This window comes from Piliocolobus tephrosceles, chromosome 4 (genome assembly GCF_002776525.5).
Source record: "Piliocolobus tephrosceles isolate RC106 chromosome 4, ASM277652v3, whole genome shotgun sequence".
In the NCBI taxonomy this organism is placed as follows: Eukaryota; Metazoa; Chordata; class Mammalia; order Primates; family Cercopithecidae; genus Piliocolobus; species Piliocolobus tephrosceles.
Genome location: NC_045437.1, coordinates 1,484,190 through 1,504,527, shown reverse-complemented (window position 1 = coordinate 1,504,527; position 20,338 = coordinate 1,484,190). Strand labels below are relative to the sequence as shown.

General features: G+C 49.8%; 2 protein-coding genes across 2 annotated transcripts; one reads left to right on the top strand and one right to left on the bottom strand.

The window, feature by feature from the left end:
• Positions 1 to 2,256: 2,256 nt before the first annotated feature.
• NDUFS6 (NADH:ubiquinone oxidoreductase subunit S6) lies at positions 2,257 to 16,786 on the bottom strand. Its single transcript, XM_023218238.2, has 4 exons — positions 16,617 to 16,786; positions 15,781 to 15,834; positions 3,825 to 3,947; positions 2,257 to 2,456 (listed from the first exon to the last, which is right to left on the bottom strand). Exons 1-4 carry the CDS (start codon positions 16,746 to 16,748, stop codon positions 2,391 to 2,393), a joined length of 375 nt encoding a protein of 124 aa, XP_023074006.1. The 5' UTR covers positions 16,749 to 16,786; the 3' UTR covers positions 2,257 to 2,390.
• Positions 16,787 to 18,129: 1,343 nt separating this feature from the next.
• On the top strand, positions 18,130 to 19,691 carry MRPL36 (mitochondrial ribosomal protein L36). Its single transcript, XM_023218245.1, has 2 exons — positions 18,130 to 18,262; positions 19,130 to 19,691. The coding sequence occupies exon 2, from the start codon at positions 19,142 to 19,144 to the stop codon at positions 19,451 to 19,453; it is 312 nt and encodes a 103-aa protein (XP_023074013.1). The 5' UTR covers positions 18,130 to 18,262; positions 19,130 to 19,141; the 3' UTR covers positions 19,454 to 19,691.
• The last annotated feature ends 647 nt before the right edge of the window (positions 19,692 to 20,338 follow it).

Genomic DNA, 20,338 nt, shown 5'->3' with positions numbered 1-20,338 from the left:
AATAAGTAGAAACCAAAAATACAACAGAGTGATCGCCAAGTTGAAGGTCGCTTAGAAATACAGTTACTGACAACGTCTGGTGAGACTTAGGAAAAAGCAAAGGCACATATGAACATTAGAAAATAGGGTGTCGCTGTGAACCCGAGACACTGAAAAATCTTGAAAATACTTGAGCTACATCTCCATGCCAGTAACTCTGAAAAGTCTCAGCAAGAGAGTCCAAGTTTTAGAAAAAATACAATCTACAATACTGGTTCAAGAAGAAACCTGAATGTCCTGTAACTACTAAAGGAGACTCAATCTTAGATGCCCACTTTCCCACAACAAACCCACACCCAGAAGACTTTCCTGCGAGTTCCACTGCGCAAGAAACAGGAATCCCAATCCTACACCTTCTCTTCCAGAGAACAGAAAATGTGGGCAGTTTCCCAACCCAAAGTGAGCAAAGCCCGGACACGAAGATAAAAGGACAGTGTTAAAAGGGGAACTAAAAGCAAGCCTTGCTCCTACACTCAGGTCCACCTTGGAATGTGCGGGTTTGACTGACTCACTCACCACATCAACATGTGTTAAGACAAGCAGCAAGGTAGCCCAACTGATGAAGGACAAGCAAGTGGCGCATTAGAGATGGGGGGTGCATCTATAGCCCACGGTGGAGCTTTAGGGCCTCATCTCATCTCCCCCAGGGGCTGGCCTCGCTCCTGGCTCTGAGTCCTCGCTCCTCCCTTCTCTCCCCCTTCCCCTGGCCCTACTCCTTCACTTCTCCCCATCCCTGGTTATTTGCATCCACATTTTCAACTTCCTGGCCTGGTGCTGTTCCCTCTCTGGGCCCTCATGGGGACAACTCACAGATGTCTCCACAGTTACTTCAAATCCGGGTGGCATCAATTTACTCCATCACATCTGTCCCCATTTTGTTTTCACGCCACTCCAAGAGGGAGCTTCAGCCTCCTTCCACTCCACCCACCCCACCCAGAGACCTCCTGGATCCCTGCATCCTCTTCTTCCCTCTCCCCACCTCCCAGACCTCCCAACTCAGCACTGAGGGCAACATGATCGCATCATCCCTGCGGCCCGGGAGCGCGGCCTCACGTGCACGTCTGGGGAGCGCGGACTCACGTGCACGTCTGGGGAGCGTGCCACTGGAAGGAACTGGTTCCACTACTAGCCGCTCCTGCCTCAGCCTCCCTCTCCACACTGAGGGCTGTGATCAGGTCTGCTGGGTAAGGCCTTCTCCTCAAGGTATTTTCCCCAGTGGGGTCCAGGATGACAACCTCTGAACTCTCCCACATCCAAGAATGTCTTCCTCTCAGGATAAGGAATTTAACTTTGGTTATACATGGGATTCCTCAAGATTGTGGACAATGTTTCACTCTTCCAGCCTCCAGCATCGAAGACAAAGAGCTGGATGCCTGATCGCTGATCACTTTTCCACTGTAATTTGTTTTCATCCATAAGCTTAAAAGGTTTCCTTTTCTCTAGACTCTAAAGTTTACAGCTTAATTATTTTCTTAACCCGGAATATGCCTAGTTGTCTTTTCTCACCAATTCTGCTAGGAACTTGGTGAGCCCTGTGATCTGTGGGTTTTTCTTTGACTTGGGAAATGTGTTTCTGCTGTTTCTGCCTCACCTGCCCTCTCACCTTCCCTCTGCTCTTTCCTCCTCTGGAATTCCTGCTACTCACAAACCAGACTCTTGGATCATTCTAGCAAGCCTCCTTTCTCTTCCCTCAAAATCTACTTTCATTTTTGTGTTACACTACATTATAATCCTTACTCTCTTAAAAACATAGACTGTCCTTAATGTGGCCAGTAGGTGACTCTCAATATCTTCAAACCAGTGCTTAAATTCTTGGGTTTTAAGATCTGACATTTCAACATAGGGACGAGGATGGAGGGACAGACCAGCTCTGCAGGCCGGCAACGGGAGAGAGACTGACGTTCCCATAGGACCAGCTGAGGCCTGGGCGCCCTCTTCACTGTGCAACTCAAGAGCCACCCTGGCTCTCAGAAGCCCAGTTGCATCTGCAAAACAAGAGGCACTTCTCCCTCCCTGCCCGCCCCGCCATTCTTACAGCCGACGTGGCCCCAACGATAAGAGGAGACATACAGAAGCAGCCGGTAAGGCACGCGGTGGCCAGCAGGAGGCAGCTCAGGCTCACTCTGGAGCGGGCACTGCTTCCACTCCCATGTCTACCCATGTCCATGTGGATGTTCACGTCCAAAGCCCAGCCGATAAAAGAAACAAACTTACAAATTGTCAGCCTTGACAGCAACACCCTTTATTCGGCACCGGGAATACCCTTCGCACAGAACCAGCGAGCTTCACGCACTCGTCTTCCCCGTGGAAATGTTCACAGGATGCTGCGGGGCCCCAGCGTGCCACGTGCTCTAGTGGGGGTGCTGTCGGAACTGGAGCCCACAGTAACCACACGTGCCAGTTTTTGTTTCTTTGTCCTGAAAACATTCAAAAGGAATGATGTCGTATTTCCATATTCTACTTCAAATCTAGATATTAAACATTGAAAATGTATGTATAAAACTTGAAACAGACTGTCAGAAACACATACAAATACTCAGTTACTACTGAAGTAAGAATGCAGACTATCAGTCTCAGTTCCAGCCTGACGCAAGCCCCTGGCCTCAGGCTCCAACCCCGGGTTTCCCCGCCATCCCATGGGACCCCCCAGGGACATCACTGTGGGCCTGCAGCTCCATTCACCCGCCACACCTCAGCTGCCAGGAGCAGGGGGTGGCTGCTGCACAGGACCTTGAGGCACACCCAAGCTCCGCCCACAGGGCTGGAGCCCAGGAGGGGACATGCTGGCTGCCCAGTCCCGCTCTAGGTGGCTTAACCACTGATGCCTGTTACACTGTCCCGTTTTCAGGACAGGCAACAAGACAATGACAGCTTTTAATAAATGTCAGCTCTAACGAAGCTGAAGTCCCATGACCAGGACTCTGTTTTGGTGAGAACACCAAGCCCAGCAGCTGCCTGAGTCCCTGAGTGCTCCACGGTCAGTGGCCTCCCTCCCTCCCTGCACCCCAGGTCCACATCCCAGCTTCAGCCCATGGCCTCTTTCTCTGGTCCTGTGTTCTTTTTTTCTCAATGGTCCTGTATATGACACTCATCAACAGGCATAAAAGATTAAAAGATTACACAGGGACTGTTACAAAATAAACCATGTGCCCCGCAAAGTCCTAACCCCCAATGTGACTGTGTTTGGAAATGGAGCCTTTAAAGAGGTGATGAAGGTAAACGGAGGCCACACAGGGGCCCTGAGCCAATCCGCCTGGTGTCCTTACAAGAGGAGATGAGGAGTCACCCACGGAGGGACAGCCCTGTGAAGACACAGGGAGGAGACCTCATCTGCAAGCTGAAGAGCCAGGCCCCAGGAGGAACCAACAGAGGCATCATGGTCTTGGGCTGCAGCCTCCAGCACCGTGGGAAATGCATTTCTGCTGTTTACAGCCCCAGCCTGCAGTGCTGTGTGTGGCAGCCTGAGCTAAGATGATGACCAAACTGAGAAGGGCCCAGAGAGGAAAGACGCCGGAGTGTTCGAGAAAAGGAAGGCGGACATCAAGGCTGATCCAACTAAACATGCCGCCCACCACTTCCCAGTTGAAAGGGGGTTTGCGGACACGTGGCTGTATGTAGGCCCTGTAGTGTGGTGCTGTAGGGTGAATGTGCCAGCAGTGTGAACCCCGTACGGGCCGCCTCAGGAGCAGTTAGAGAAGAGGGTAGAAAGAACAGGCACTGGGTGTGCAGGGGAGAATGAGGACGAGCAGGCCGCCCTACCATGCGCACGGTGGCTGGCTACGCACCAAGTTTATATACACTTTCGGGTGGCCAAGAGCTCCCCCGCCGCCGTCGCACGCTATCACCCGTGTCTCCACCTCGCTCACGGGCTGCTCTGCTATCAAATCAATGGCAAAGTTTTCATTCACCTGGAACAAGAAGAAACACTTACATAAAGAAATACGCAAACTTGCTAACTTCATACAATTTAACCCACCACACGCAACTTCATGTACCATCAGCATGGATCTATGGTGCATGCTTCATTTAACTATTATCATCGTAGACCTTCACGACTCACAATTATTAAATTTAGGGCCACACACACATTTGCTTTTCATTGGAATACAGTTCCAAACTCAGAGAAGCGCTGCAAGAATCAGAGCAGCACAGAGGCTTTCCCTTCTGTCCCCGTGGACTCAGCAAACGCTGACACCTGCCCCATGGGCTCTGCCGTGCCCCCTTCTCCCCACCACTCTGTTCTGTCCCACCTGAGGGCACCTGCACCACTCTGGCCTGTCCCTCACAGGCCCCCATGTGCGTTTCATACGAACATTCTCTCACAGAACCTCTATGCAGTTATCCACCTCCGTAAACGTGACAATGATGGGATAGATTTATCTAAAATGCCAAAAATGCCACCAGTGCTGCAATCCGTTCGAAGAACAATGTCCTTCCGGCTTTCCCCTTGGGCCGCAGAGGTCCTGAAAGCTGGCTAGGTCGTTCCTCAGTGTTCTGTTTGCCGTACACTGGGTCTCCTCATCCACTGTGTCCCCCACCTGGGCATTTATGACTCATGGACGTATGTGGGGAAGACCGGGAATTTCACGTCCTGCTTGTGTGCTGATGCTAAGTTACAATCAAAACGGAATGAAAAGCTGTCTCCATATCACGACGGGGTGAAGGACACAGGACTACGTGGAGACGCCAGGCCGTGGGTAAGTGGACAGAAGGCTTCCACTCATCCATGTGGGGAAGACCAGGGGTCCGCCTACATATTCACTTATTGACACAAAATCCAAAGGAGAAAGCAATGAAGTTACTACTGTGAGGTGGAAAGGAAGGAGGACGCAAGCATGATCGTTAGACTTTCTTCCGAGTTTCATAAATCTGACTCTGAGTCTATATTTTACATTTTTCAAAGTTATAAAACTACACTTTTAAAATGATAAAAAGGAGACAAACGGACCTAAGGAATTCCCAAAAACTTTAAAGAGAGAGTAACAGGAACATTTCTAACACGACACACCCAAGAATAAAACTGCTTGCAAAGCAAATAAAATTATTATTGAAAACTCAGGATTTTTCAGTGTGGGGAGGGACTAGAGAGGTCAGCTCACTGGCTCAGCAGAAGTCTCGGAACCCTGAACTGAGTTTGGAAGGATCAGTGTGACTCATTCCGTGTCTGATGTTCACACACACCCTTTCTTTTCTGTTTTTGAGACAGAGTCTCACTCTGTCGCCCAGGCTGGAATGCAGTGGCGCGATTTTCGCTTCCTGCAACCACTGCCTCCTGAGTTCAATTAGTTCTTTGCCTCAGCCTCCCAAGTAGCTGTGATTACAGGTGCCTGCCACCACACCCAGATAATTTTTCCATTTTTAGTAGAGATGGGGTTTCGTCATGTTGGTCAGCCTGGTCTCAAACTCCTGACCTTAGGTGATCTGCCCGCCTCAGCCTCCCAAAGTGCTGGGATTTCAGGCGTGAGCCACCACGCCCGGTCTACACACACCCTTTCTAGCTCCATCCCCAGGACCATGATTAACACAGCGGCCATGAGCACCCCTGCTGCCCACACGGTGGTCTCTAAACATCATTTCACCCCAAAGGGAAGGGACTGGATGCTTTCAAAAGTGACTAATTCTGGGTCCAGGGCAGGAACTGTTATGGGATGAACTTCAGACACTATATTGTGGCACAAGTCAGGGAAGCTTTTAAGGCAACGAAGGTTGTGTCAAAAGAGGAGTCAACCAGGGGAAACTTCCCACATGCAATAATCTGGGGTATGGGAAATTGGAGGGACAAGGGGATTATAACTGCAAAAGGCTGAAACACCAATTTTTACACCCATGATTTCATAAACATATTTTAAAAACTCATTAATTACCTTACTAGGTACTATGGTTTGAATGTGTTCCCCCAAAGTTCCTGTGTTGGAAACTGAATCGTCAATGCAACAGTGTTGAGAGATGGGGTGGGGCCTTCAGAGGTGCTGAGGTCACAAGGGTTCTGCCTCATGAGGGATTCCAGCTGCCCTCACAGGTGGTGGGCGGGCTCCTGGGAGGAGGAGGAGTTCAGCCCCTCCATGCACACTCTCCAGCCCTTCCACCTTCCACCCTCACCAGATACAGCCCTCAACCTTGGATTTCCCAGCCTCCAGGCTGTAAGAAATAAATCTCTGTTCCTTATAAATTATCCAGTCTCAGGTACTCTGTTATAGCAACACAAAACAAACAGAAACTAGAGAATCAACCCATTAAAGACTGGTACATAAAGGGAAAGAGTCAAGTATTTCTTCTGATTTTCCTACAGAAACTTTACTTCAGCACCAAGGTTTCTTTTGATACAAGTATTCAACCCAATAAGATGGATAATATCATCATTTTACAACCCTTTATGAAATCACAGATGTAGGAGATAATGATCAAAGTCTCTTACTACAACCAGAACCAATCATATTATGTGCCTCCTGATGGAGGACACACTACCACCTATGCAGCAGTCTCACCAGGAACGAAACACTGACCTCGATCTGATCAAGCCTCGAGAGCCAGCTAATTTCCAAAACATGTAGAGACAAGATACATGTTCAACAACACTACAGTTATGCGGTCAGTAGAACCCAGCTGAGGATGACTCTACAGAGGAAATGACCTAGGTTCTCGAACAAATACATTTTTCCAATGAGAAAAGGAGACAGCGTGGGAGATCGATGGGAACCTACAGATTAAAAGAGACATCAGAGACACCAACAGCTGCATGTAAGAACTCACTTGGGCTCAGAGTCACACTGTAACATTTTTAAAACCATGCAGGATCAAGAATATTTAACATCACTTAGATATTTCACTTAAAGTAATTATAATTTTTAAGGTGTGATAATATTGTTGTCATGTTCATATATTTTGTTATCTTGTGTTTTTTTTACTTCCTTGTAAAATCCAAATGTTAGTATCTTTTGAAGGTACACTTAATCCTTGAACTCAGGGGTTGGGGGAACCACCCCCAACGCGGTTGAAAATCTGCATCCCACAATTTACCCACAGCCTGATGCTGACCAGAACGTTTACCAATAACATCAACGGTCGATTAACACATATTTTGCATGTTACAAGTATTATATATTGAATTCTTAAATAAAGTAAGCTAGAGGAAGAAAATGCAATGAAGGAAATCACGAGGAAGAGAAAATGAATTGACTCTCCATTAAGTGGAAGTGGATGGTCATAAAGGAGGAGTCAACCAGGGGAACCTGCTTCATCCTCATCATCTTCGCATCGAGCAGGCTGAGGAGGAGGAAGGGAGGGTTGGTCCTGCTGTCTCAGGCGTGGCAGAGGCGAAAGAAAAGCCACTTAAGTGGATTCACACAGTTCAAACCTATGTTGTTCAAGGGTCAACTTACACACAGATAAATTTAGACCCAGTAACATGATGTCAAAGATTCACATCAAAATTACCAGGGGCTGGTGGGGCCGGGGTAGAGGCAGAGCAGAGCTGAAGCCAGAATGGCCATTCCGACAACTATTTCGGTTGGTAACTGTTGAAACTGACTGCCTGGGTACATGGGAAAAGGGAATCACTAGACTATTCCCTCTGTTTCACAGAATTTTCCTTTTTTAAAAAGCAATTAAAACATCCTGGCTTGGCAAATAATGGATGTGATGATGCTCACGATGGCAAATTTGGGAACCTGGAAAGGGGACACGCCTTGATTTCCTTTGACTCTGGCATGAGCCAGCCCCTTTCAGCTGCGCCTGGGAAAAGTCAATGAGTAAGTGCCAGGAAGACAAGGCACGAAGCACGGGGAAGCTATGGGAAGTGGAGCGTCAGCGTCTGTGCATGTAGAGGGAAGGAACTCTACACCCCCAGCAGGCCCCAAAGCCCAGGGACGTGGGTCTACCTGCATGTCCCCTCCTGGACGGCCAGCCCCGCCAAGCATGACACCTCTGCCTCCGACGTTGCTCCTGGGGTTCCCCTGCTTAATGACACAGCCTGAAACCTTGTGCTCCATCTACAGCGTCCCCGCCCCAGAGTAGAAGCAGCAACAGGGCTCATCACAAAGTCACTCATTTCTGGAGGCCAGAGGCTCATTCACTGCCACACACAGTCACAGAGAACACACACGCCGTGGGAGGCAGGGCACCACTCTCCCTCACAGATACGTTCCGGAAAGATTTATTTTTGAACAGGTTCTGTCAGTTACAGATGACCATTGTAAAAGCTCTTCCTTGAAGATCTATTTCCAGAAACACAGTAGGAAGTTAGAGGAAAATGAAGCCACATTAAAGCGGAGGCCTGAGCCGTGTGGCACTGCCCAGGTTATTCTGCACGCTCCTGCAACACAAGCCTCTGCTGCTGGCCCGCACCTCGCCTCATCCCCGCTCCTTGCTTTGTCCCAGCGCCTTACAGTGGGCTCTGGAGTGAGCGATATTCTGCTCACCCCTGCTGCAGGCGAAGCAACTAACCAAACAAATTAAGCCTTATAGTGTAAATAATATGGTGTCTGCCTAAGTGACAACGTGTCACAAAGGCCACACTAACAAACTGCCAGGCCCCAATCAGGGCAGTCAAAGAGTCTGGCCACCTCCCCACAGGGAGGGCTGCTGATGCCTCGACACTGGTGACTGACGCGGGATGCCCTCCCGTCACTTAGCGTGCGCAGCTCAAGGGCGACCCGGACCGCCCATCACCAGCAAACGTCTGGCTCCAGATCTCAGAGCAACCGCAGGAATACAAAGAACCAGCAGTGAACACACCCAGCCACAGCACACAGCCTCACTCAGGTTCAGACTCAAGGCTTCATTCTCACCTGCTTTCACCTGGGGAAAGGTAAGAAAAACTGAAGAGCACTGCGGCCCTTCACAAGGGAATCCAGGGAGAACTGGCACGGCAGCCCGCACGCCATCTCTCACTAAGCACATGGCACATCATACACAGTGAATTGTCCAACCACTGTAAAATGAGTCCTTTGTCCGTCAGTAATGTAAAAAATAGCAAACACTCTTTCACATCAACCTCTTGATGATGAAATGATTGGGCATAAAAATATTTAGATTTAAACCTTTAGGAATGAAAGTCCTATTATGTCAAACTGAGATTACACCTATTAAAGATAAAACATAAAGTATGTGATTCTGTGACACAGCACCAAAACCAATGCAAAAGGGAGGTAACCACCAGCTGGATCACCGACGCTCTGTAGAATACCGACCCCATTCACAGACATTTAAAATAAAGGTTTAAAATAAAGTAAAAGCTCAGTTCAATTATTTAGAACGTCAGGCATTCTTAACATTAACGCCAATAATTATTTTAGCTAAACGTGTATATATATGTCTACATAAGTATGTAATTCTTAAATCACAGGCAAAACTGGTTTTCATTCAAATTAATTTTTAAACTTAGTAACTTCATAGAAAATGCTCTACAAACTGTAATTGAGCTGTCTATACATGTTCAAACTTGCTTTGAGAATGTTGGAATCCAGTGACTTTTGCCAGTGCCTTGGAAGAGAAAGAACCACAAGACCCAAAGACACAACAAAGAAGCAAAGAGGAAGCTGGGGAGCTGCACGAGGGAGGAAATGACGCCCATCTCGCCGGCTTACTGACAAAGCATGTGAACCTGGGGCTCATGAATTCATAGTTCCAACTGTTTTCCTCTGGGTCCTGGGATAAATAAACCTCACTTTATAACCATCATTTCTGACAGTCCAAGCCTTTCTAAAGGAAGCAAAGACCCACGGTTCTTATTAATCCAGAAGATTTATTTTAAAATCCCATTGCCTTCATCCCACTGTCAAGATGGCGTATTTGGGAGGGCAGCTGAAGAGGAGGAGCATACAGAAGCAGGAAGCCATACGCAAGCAGGAAGCCACACAAAAGCACTGGAGAGCGCCATGGCGCACACCCCACCACCCGCGTCTCAATCACCCCCTAAAGGACACCCAGGTTGCTTCAAGACAAGAGAGACTCAGGCAAACCTCTCCTCTTAAACCCTCCAAGGATGAACCTAAAAGCAAGCACAGAGCTCCGCCTCTGCCAACAACCAGATGACCTGAAAAGGCGGAGGGTGGAATTCCAAGGCCCCTCAATCCAGTCTTCCTCTCACAGAGGACCTTCTCAGCCACCACCATCTGGCTGGGGCCTCACCCTAGCACCCATCCCCGACTCCCAGTCCTGTCTCCCTCGTGGAGCTCTGGCAGCACCACACAGGCACTTTCACAGCTTCCTCCTGGTGACACCACCTCTTCCTCCTGCCCCCCAGTCCTAGGTACAGTGGCTGCTTCTTGGGAGCTGCTGACCCCTGGGTACCTCAGGGCTCCCTCTCGGCTCTCTGGCATCCCCCGTGACCAGCAGCGTGTGTGTGTACACACACAAGAGCCAGCACGGTTCGGATGGTGCTGCGCTGGCTCAAGAGACAGTTCAATGTGGATGAAAGATATCACAAGTCTTTTCCGCTGCTGATCCGACGCGTGCTCTTGTCCTGGGTGGTGACATGAGTTACCAGCACGGGTGTGCAGAGCCTCTGCAGGCGCCACGTGGGCCCAGCCTCAGTCTCACTTGCTTCCCCACTCGAGTGCACCCTGCCCTGCCAGCCTCTTGGGAGAAATAAGAATGAGTGACACCAGCCACGGAAGCCTCACGGAGGAACCTCTGGTCGATTCCTGCATGGGCCTGAAGCTACTTCCCTCTCAATTTTTTTGTTTTAATTGTGGTAACATAAAACCTGCAATCTTTACCATTTCAAAGGACATTATGTATATTCACATTATTGTGCAATCACCACCACCACTCATCTCCATAACCTTTCACCTTCCTAAACTGAAATCCCATTTCCATTCAACACTAACTCCAAATTCCCGCCCGCCCCAGCAACCACCAACTACCTGCTACCTCTAGGAAGCGACTGTTCTGGTCCCCCGTATTAGAGAAATCATGCAGTGTTCACACAGTACTTCTAAGTACCTCACACAGCACCTCTAAGTACCTCACACAGTACCTCTAACTACCTCACACAGTACCTCTAAGTACCTCACACAGTACCTCTAAGAAGCGACTGTTCTGGTCCCTCGTGTTAGGGGAATCACGCAGTCTGCTTCTGTGACTGGCTCACTTCACTGAGCGCACCGTCCTCCAGGCTATCCATGTTGTGAGGCGTGTCAAGCGTTCTTCCTTAAGGCTGAGTGATATTCCACTGTTCCTGAGCAGATCACATTTTGCTTACCCATTCAGCTGACAATGGACCCCCGGGCTGCTTCCAGGTTGTAGTTATAATGAATGATGCTATGACACGAGTGTACCCCAGACTCTTCTTTCAGTTCTTTTGGGCACACTCAGAAGTGGAACCGCTGGATTGGAAGGAAGTCCTAGTTTCAACTTTTTGAGGAACCCACATGCTGTTTTCCTTCACGGCTGCGCCATTTTACATTCCCAGAGGCAAGGCGCAAAGTTGCAATTGCTCCACGCCGTCACCCACACTTGCTTTCTGTTTGGAGGATCTTGGTAGTTTTCCTCTCTCCTGAGCCCTACTCATTTCCATTAACAAAATCTGCACACACTCTTCTCAGAAGGATAAAACTTCACATTATCATAACAAAACAGCACGCCAGGCAGACATTAGCACTGCGTGCAACTGCTCCTAATCTCGGTGGCACCATGCACCTTCAAGCCTGCTACTGAAGAACAGAGGGCCAGGCAGGTGAGGTCACAGCGTCACAACTGGACTCAACTCTGCCAGCCCAGGTGTCTAAGAAAATGTGCAGAACCTCACTCTGACCCAAACGCCCAGCTGTGGAGTGACTCCGCACTGCCAAGCATCTGAAGAGAGAATCCATCCTGCTGGCGGGCAGATGAAGGCACAAGCTGAAGCCTCCAGCTGTTCCGTGATCCTGACACACACAGGTGGAGAGGTGCTGCAAAGAGCTGCACTCAAGGGATCCCAGCCTCCTGATGTTCTGGGTTTGCTGCCTAATTCCTTTTCAAAAACTCAAAGACCTTGTGTATAGACGCTAACGTTTAAATTCAGTATTCAAAAAAAAAAATCTATAAATGGAGCCAGCCCTCGTGGTGGCGAAGGCAGCAGCAGAGTAGGGCGAGCACACACTCAAGGCTTCCTGGGACAGGCGCTGCTCCAAGCCTTTCCTCATCTACGCGGACTCAATGCTCACGAGCCTGTGAGTTAAGTCACTGAAGCACACAGCCCTCATAAGCCCATCAGTGCAGGAGCCTGAATCCAGATGCAGCCAGGCAGGGCAGCCCCAGCTTCTGACCAAATAAGCAAATGATGTCGCCAAGTACCTGGCTATGAGACTGTTGTTATTGCTATTGTTATTACCACACCTCACTGCAGACCTCACCCAATCATCCCTTCTATTAGAGGGCAAGTCGTATCTGCTTTTAATTTCACTTCTACCACTATAAAACAATGAAAATATGTTCATCAACAGTAGAGAAATACCTGGTCACTTCCAAGTGCATTCCGGCCCTCCAACTGACTCATGTGGCCCCAGAGTGCCACCTACTCCAGGACCATGTGAGGCCTGACTTCCGGTCCTTCCTTCAGGGCTGGGGGTGGGCGGCACATTCTTTAGCATGGGGGGAGTCTCCTCACAGGAAGGCCGGTCACAGGCCTGGGGGCCACGGATTCCTTTGCAGGCACCCCCGGCCAAAGCTGGGCAGGAGCCACACAGAGATACCTTCCACTTTTTTTCCGCACAGACCAGCTCAATTATATAGGCTCCTGCTATCCTTGTTCTACAGGTGAAGTTCAGATTCAGTTTATTTATTTACGTTTTTTTGAAGATAGGGTCTTGCTCAGTTGCCCAGGCTGGAGTACAGTGGCATGCTCTCGGCTCCTGCAGCCTCAACCTCCCAGACTCAATGACCCTCCCACCTCAGCCTCCCATGTAGCTCGAACTACAGGCATGTGCCACCATGCTGGGATTTTTATATTTTTTGTAGATGCAGGGTTTCACCATGTTGTCCAGGCTGGTCTTGAATGCCTGGGCTCAAGAGATCAGCCCACCTGGGCCTCCCAAAGTGTTGGGATGACAGACATAAGCCTACTGTACCTGGCCCAGTTTGTTAAGGTATTACTTGACAAAACTAGAGGGGCAGTACAATCAGGGCTGCCAGGGGTTGGGAAGAGGGAGGGATGAAAAGGCAGAGCACAGAGGGATTTTTAGGGCACTGAACTCTGTACAACACTGTCACAGTGGATACATGTCATCACACAGCTATCCAAACCCTAGAACATACATTAAGAGTGAACCTGTGGACTTGAGTTAGTAATAATGTATGAGTACCAGCTCATCAACTGTGACACAGGCAGCACACTAATGAGAAATGGCAGTAAACAGCAGAAACTGAGCGGGGGGGGGCTGTGAAAACTCTACTTTCTTCAGTTTTTCTGTAAATCTAAAAGTGTTCCAAAAAATTAAGTCTCTCGGAAGTAAAACAACTGCTACTAAAAATAGTACTAACCACCAAATACGTGTTGAAAGAAGGAAAGCTTGGGCAGGATGCCCACTCATCATGTTATAAACATGCCTTGAACCTCCAAGGTGTGATGCCAAGATGTGCCCTGAACACTCGGGATGGTAAATGGGGGAAGGCACTGGAGAGGCTGGGCCGGCTGGAGCATTGAGATCACAGCCAGGACAGCCTGGGTGAGTTGCCGACCACAGACACCACCACACTCTCCTATACCCACCCTTACTGGCTTCGCCAATCCTGATTCTGTTTGGTTTCTTTTTAAGCTATTTCCTGCTACCCTGTGCTACACCAACCAGAAACCAGAAGCTACACAAAGCATGTTCAGCAGAGAGGCATTTGTGACAGGGATCCACATACTTGCCATGTCACTGCAAGAGCTGAGATAGGGAGCTGGGCTGGGGGCCAGATTGCATGAATGAGCCCAAGGGCTTCAGGACCAATCTGCTCCGGAACTGCTCAATCTGAGGCTCCTACCTTGTCCCCACAACCCTGCCACGACACCCACAAAGCAGGGATGTAGAGTCCAGCCACTGCCTCAGTAACAACCACCCATCGATGCCCAGGAAACCTGAGAACGGACACCACATCCACACCTGGAGAAACCTCCTTCCCCACAGTCACTGCCAAAAGAACCCAAAGGGCCTGCGAACCCTCCCCACATCCACTGGTTTCTCCTCTTCTCCACGGTCACCGCCAAAAGAAACCATACCCTTCCACACTAGGAGAAATCTCCCCTACTCCACGATCACTGCCAAAATAAACAAAGGGCCTGCAAATCCTCTCAACATCCATCGGTTTCCACCTTCCAAATGTCAAGTTCATATACCTAACAAGAATGCCCAGGACAGCCTGCACACAGAAGAAATGTCCCATTCCCAATGCATGAGCTCCTCTGTGTGAATCACTGGGCTACAGCATTGGAGAAAGTGGCATATGGAACAGACACTTCTACTGGGAAATACACTAACAAGTCAAAGAATAAACAGAAAAGGGTTTCCGAGGATGGAGAGAAGGAGGACTTACCGTATGCCACCACTTACTCAACAACTGACGTGTGATCTCACTGGAGACTTATGATTCGCTTAAAAATATTCACACGGTTCCATTTCACAAATGAGAAAACTGAACCCATGCTGTGATTCAGCCTCACAATTGTTAGACTGCAAGTCCACACAGCTTCTACTCTGAGAGGTAAACCCACCAGACACAAGCCCCTCTCCACCACCATGATCCGGTAGACATGACTAATCAATCATGGCACACTCTTTCACTCAATGTGGCTCAGGCCTCAGGATCTTTCTCAATCCAACACTCAAGCGGCATTGCCAAATAACCACTATAAAACAAACTTTTCTGACACCTACCCATCAAACCACACAACAGTGAACCAACTGAATTTTGAGAATGTGAATTTACAGTCAATTCATGATCATGTGAGCTTTTCTGGAATGCCCTGTAGCTCTGGAACAGAAGTAGAAAAACTACACACTGGGAATGGATAACATAACCAAGATTGAGGGAGAAGGGAAAATACATGATTTAGGGATAGCTAAGGTGTTAACAAGAAGAATCACCAGGCTAACCAAAGTGGGAAAAAGAGTGAATAAGGTGGCTGTGAAGGATGCTTCCTTCAGGAAGCAAATTCAGGAAACATGGAGGCAAGCCTGACCTAATTAAGAATTCAGGAATTCATAGACATGAGTGATAGAGGAGTCAGGTAAAAAAAAAAAAAAAAGGCTGATTTAGGCAGAAGGATTCTAATTTCAACATTCTTTCTCCAGTGGTCACTCACAGGCATCTGAACTGATCTTCCCTTACAATGTATAGAGCTAACAAACACACTAAGGGAAGAAAAACTCATGTGCCATTTTCAGCTTGTCAGTGTAAGTACCTGTAAAAAACACATACTAATTTATTTGGTGAAAACTATAAAAAACACACCTCCAGGTGGTTAAGAGTAATTTTTTTAAGTTGATATGATTTACTTAAATCTGAGAGTCTCAGGAGAGTAAGGCACAAGAATTTAAAAAACTATCACTTCCATTTATATGTAAACCAGAACTATGGTTACAACGTTATGTGTTTCACGGGGAAACAAGTCAGAAATAAACACAATTAATATTATAAGAAAGGTAGAACCCCATCCAGAACTGTTAGGGTGCTTGCAATATGGGAAAAATTTATTTAAATCTTATATATTATTATTTCTTGTTGGTTACATAAAAGTTTTATGAAAGCTTACCTCTCTTCAATAGATCTTTTACTCACCTCTTTCTGACGACCTAGAAACCGAATTCTCCTGTAGTCTTTATCATCATAAACCTGGAAAAAACAAAAAGGCCATGTGTGACTTTTACAGCCTAATTCTGAAAGAAGTCACTTCATATCAATCATAAATATTACAGCAAAGTGTTTTTCTTAACTTTTAGGCCATTGATGAAAAGTCAGACAAGTGAGGGGCACAGTACTCGGTGTAATCAGGGGCATTTATAGCAAGATACCTGGGATGAAAACGGGTGATCACCTGAACCAGAGAGCAGCACAGAGACATAGCCCGGGAAGGTGGAGCTAAGGCGGAGAGACAAATCCTGACCGAGGAGAACCGCCTCCAACCTTCTTTCGCATATGGTCAGAGCTTTAATATCCCCCTCTTAAATCTACTAGGGCACATTCCAATATACACAGGGACCTTTGTTCTTCATTTTGGCTTACGACTTTTTTGTGCTTTGGACTACAACCGACTTCTCAGGTTACTAAAATTTATTACTGAGTATTACAAAAATTCTAAACGTTCTGACCCAAAGAATCGGCGGCCACAGATCTCCTATGGGCAGCCAGTCCACAGCAAGTGCTGCCCGCTGGGGAGACTTCCCGTTCCAGAGCCCGCAGGCCCTGGAAGGACGAGACCCACCGCTACAGGCTGCCGCCACCGTCCCGACCCGTGGGCGTCCTCCCCGGCGCGTGAGCGACATTAGCACAACCTTACCACGACCTGCGCTGCTGGGGGCGCAGAACCAGAGCCGCGGATGCCCGGCGAGCCCACCGCCACCAGCCGCCTGAGGAGCGGCCGGAGGAAGGGGCATCCTGTACCCAGCGGCCGTTACCTGTCCAGTGTGCGTGACCTTCTCTCCGGTCGGCGAGACCCGAACTCCGAAACACTTGGCGCCCAGGGGCCGACTCCGCGCCGCCTTGCCGCACCGGCTCAGCAGCCGGTAGAAGGTCATCGCCGACGCCATTTTGAGCGGCTGACCTTTGACCCGGCGCAACTTCCCTCTTAGCGCTGACGCATGCGCACGGCTTCTGGCGGCGCCAAACCCCCGGGACTTATTTCGCCCTGGGGAGCGCGCGGGCAGGTGCAGAGGGTGCGCAGGCGCTGCCCCGTTGCGCCCGCAGGTGCAGCTTCACGCAGCTGCAGCCGCAGGCTGGAGCTAGGGCTCTGATGAGGCAGGCAATGGTGTGCGCAATCTTCAGCGCTTAGGAATACTCAGTGGTTCTTATTTAGGGGACAGGCAGGGGAGGATGTAAACTGAAAATACATTGTTTATATTCTTATGGTAACCGATAATCATGAGACGTTTAAATATCAAAAAATATATACATATATTGGGTGAAGGAGTCGACTGCTTAGCCGAAGAGACTGGAAGTGCATTCTCCTCGTCCAAGGCAAGCGTTCCTGAGTGTGGTTATGGGAACCGCGGAGGAAAAGTATATTTGGAGGATTTCTGCCACAGAGCCTAGTACACCAATTGATTTTACAGCATGCAAATACAGCCTCTAAAAAGGCCCGTTTTGCTTAGAGCTGACTTGGTATAAATCCCAGCTTAACGCTCCAGCATCCAGCTTTTATTTGCTGTGGTCAGAGCCTGAGGACCAGGTGACTCCAAGAACAAAACAGTAGAGACGGATGAGTGGCCGGGGAGATACTGAAGAGGAGGAAAGGCGATGAGAAACAAGAATGCACGTAAAAACCTCCTGAAAATGGAAAGATGTCCCAGCAAACGTGGTGGTCAGAGGGAGATTTGTTCTGGAGCTGATAAACTCCAGCGGCCCGCCCGGTGTTCGCCGGGTCAGGTGCGAAAAGTGGGAGCTGGGAGGAAGCGTTGGGGCCTGCAGGGAGCGCGGGGTGGATGCAGCCACGTCTGCAACTCACCTGGACACACAAAGGAAGGCGGATGGAGTCACGGGTAGATACCTGAAAAGGCAGGGATAAGCGAGCTAAGTGTAGAATCTAGGTGGCGAGTATATAGGTGTTCACAGTAAAATTCTTTCCCTTTTTTTGTATGTCCGAAGTTTCTCATAATGTTGGGAAAAATAGCCGTAACCAGCTGCAACTACTGCCCGTCTCCACTCGTTTCCCGGAACCCGTTTACATTTCTCCTGTCCACTTAAAAACATGTCCTCCTTCTCAGTTTGTTTTGACATTGGTATTTGGCAGTTTTTTCTAAGGTCTAATTGGCTGTAATTTCTTTTTCGTTCCGGATATCCATTTTCGTTCCTGTTTTTACATTTTTTTTCCCGAGAGCGCTCCAGTCCCACAACTCGGCGATCCCGCTGGCCCGCAGGGAGTGCGCAGTTGGGGAGTGATGCGTCGGACTCCAGCGCCTGCGCACTCGCGGCTGCGTCTCTGCGCCCCGCACTGGATGTGGGCACGCCACGTGACCCCACTGCCGCCATCTTTCTTCCTGGCAGCGGCGTCGGCGCGCCAGTGCGCGGATGCGGGGACCGGCGCTTGGTGAGAGCGTGCGGCCAGGTACGGGCGCCGTCTTCTCTGGTCGGTGGTCCTGGGTGTCCTGAGGTTGGGGCTGCGAAAGGGTGGGGCTGGCCACCTTGAAACCCTCGGGCCTGTCTCTCCTAGTGGGCCGCGGTCAGAGGAGCGTGGCCCGGGGCCTGGCGGTCTCGGAGGGCCAGGGTTGGGGGCGCGGGTCCGACCATGGGCGCACGACAGGGCCGACGGGAGGGGGTGCCCAGCGAACCCGGGGCGGGGGACCCGGCGGCTCCCGAACGCGACCCTACAGCCAGCACGCAGGGCCGGCCCCGGTGCCGCGGTGTCCTCCGGGCCCTGCAGACCCAGCTCCTCCCAGCTGGGGCCATTGAACCCTAGGAGCTGGGGCGCGTGGGGAAGCAGGGGCGGGCGGCCGGCTGCCAGAGCTCCGTGCCCTTCCAGGGCCGGGGCCAGGGGCTCGCTGTCCTTAGGGTTTGTCCCGAAACTGGCCCGAAGGAGGGCCTCTGGGACTGGGGAAAGTTGGAGGGAGGAGCTCATCAGTTGAACCACCCTTGACCTGGTGTAACTGTTTGGAAAGGGGTGTGGCCTAGGTTTAAGCTCGGTCCCAGCCCGGTGAGCCGCTCCTCAACATCGCGGAGCTTTGCACACTCGCCTACACTTGCAGCAAGCGGGAAAGGGAAGGAAGCCGCCGTCCGCTGCCTCTTACTCTCCTGGCACACTTGGCTGATTAAGGCAGTGTTGAAGCTCAGGTCGAGGCTGCAGCTGGTACTGGAATGCCCTCCGACCCCAAAGTCCCTGCCTTCCCAAACCTCAGTGAAATAGGGAAAAGGAAGCCTTAAAGAGCAGGTGGAATCGCAGGAGAAGCTATAACACCTTTTTTTCTCTCTCCCATAGATTCGCCACAACATGGCAAATCTTTTTATAAGGAAGATGGTGAACCCTCTGTTATATCTCAGTCGTTACACAGTGAAGCCTCGAGCCCTCTCCACATTTCTGATGGGATCCCTTGGAGGTGCAGCCCCCGTGGCTGTGAAACCCGGGGCAGAAGTGTGCTCACTTCTCTCACCCGGCCTCCTGCCCCACCTGCTGCCCGCACTGGGTTTCAAAACCAAGGCTGTTCTTAAGAAGCGCTGCAAGGACTGTTACCTGGTAAAGAGGCGGGGCCGGTGGTACATCTATTGTAAAACCAACCCGAGGCACAAGCAGAGACAGATGTAGACCCTTTCCCTCCAGAGTCACGCACATACTCATCATTGCGTCACTTGGGAGAACGTTTGTATTTCATGGAAGGAATTATCACATCAAGGAGTCAGGGGAGAGTGACTGGAAGCCAACGTCCTAAAAGTTACCCATCACTTTTCAGTGTAAATGAGTAACTATGGAAGACATAGCATCATCTTATTTCTAAAACGTTCCAATTAAAAACATTTTCCTATTAAAATAGACTGTCTGAATAGCTTAGTTCATTCATCCTCGCTGAGCTCTGGCTGCAGGTAGGGATTGGATGGTGCTGGGTGAGGCCAGGCAGGACTTCTCTGTCTCTGTGAGGCTGCGTAGAGCCTCTTGGAAGAAATGGTCAGTGTTTAGGTTGCCTGTTGCCATACAAGCCAAGGCTTAGTGGCTTAAATCAGCCATTTTATATTGCTCACAATTTTGTGAGGCATTTGGGATGGGCTCAGCTGAGCGGTTTGTCTGTTATCTGTGGCATTAACTGCAGGACCCACTTCCAAGATGGCGCCGGCACTCCTGTCTGGGTCTCAGTGCTCCTCAGACTGCACGTGGCACCTCCTCAGGCAGTGCCCACGGCGTGGCTTGCGCTGCCCCAGAGTGAGCTTTCTGAGCGTGTCCTGAGAGACCCAAGCAGAAGCTTCGAGGCTTCCTGTGACCCAGCCTCAGAAATTCCAGCATGTCATTTCTGCTGCGCTCGTTCAGTTCAGCAAGTCCCTAGGGTGAGCCCAGATTCGTGGGGAGGCCAGGAGGTCCCCTTGCTAGAGGGTGGCCACACCTACAACTGGCAAAGGACTTGGAGGGATAGAGTGGACTCTGGTCCTGCCGTGGGCACCGGATTCAGGACTTGGAGGGATAGAGCGGACTGGTCCTGCC

Bases quoted from the DNA above. Each gene is read 5' to 3' on its own strand.
- NDUFS6 (XM_023218238.2), bottom strand. From the start codon at position 16,748: ATGGCGTCGGCGATGACCTTCTACCGGCTGCTGAGCCGGTGCGGCAAG. The intron at 15,835-16,616 runs GTAACGGCCGCT...TGTTTTTTCCAG, and splicing joins AGGTCACGCACACTGGACAG to GTTTATGATGATAAAGACTA. The intron at 3,948-15,780 runs GTGAGTAAAAGA...TTCTTGTTCCAG, and splicing joins TTCTAGGTCGTCAGAAAGAG to GTGAATGAAAACTTTGCCAT.
- MRPL36 (XM_023218245.1), top strand. From the start codon at position 19,142: ATGGCAAATCTTTTTATAAGGAAGATGGTGAACCCTCTGTTATATCTC.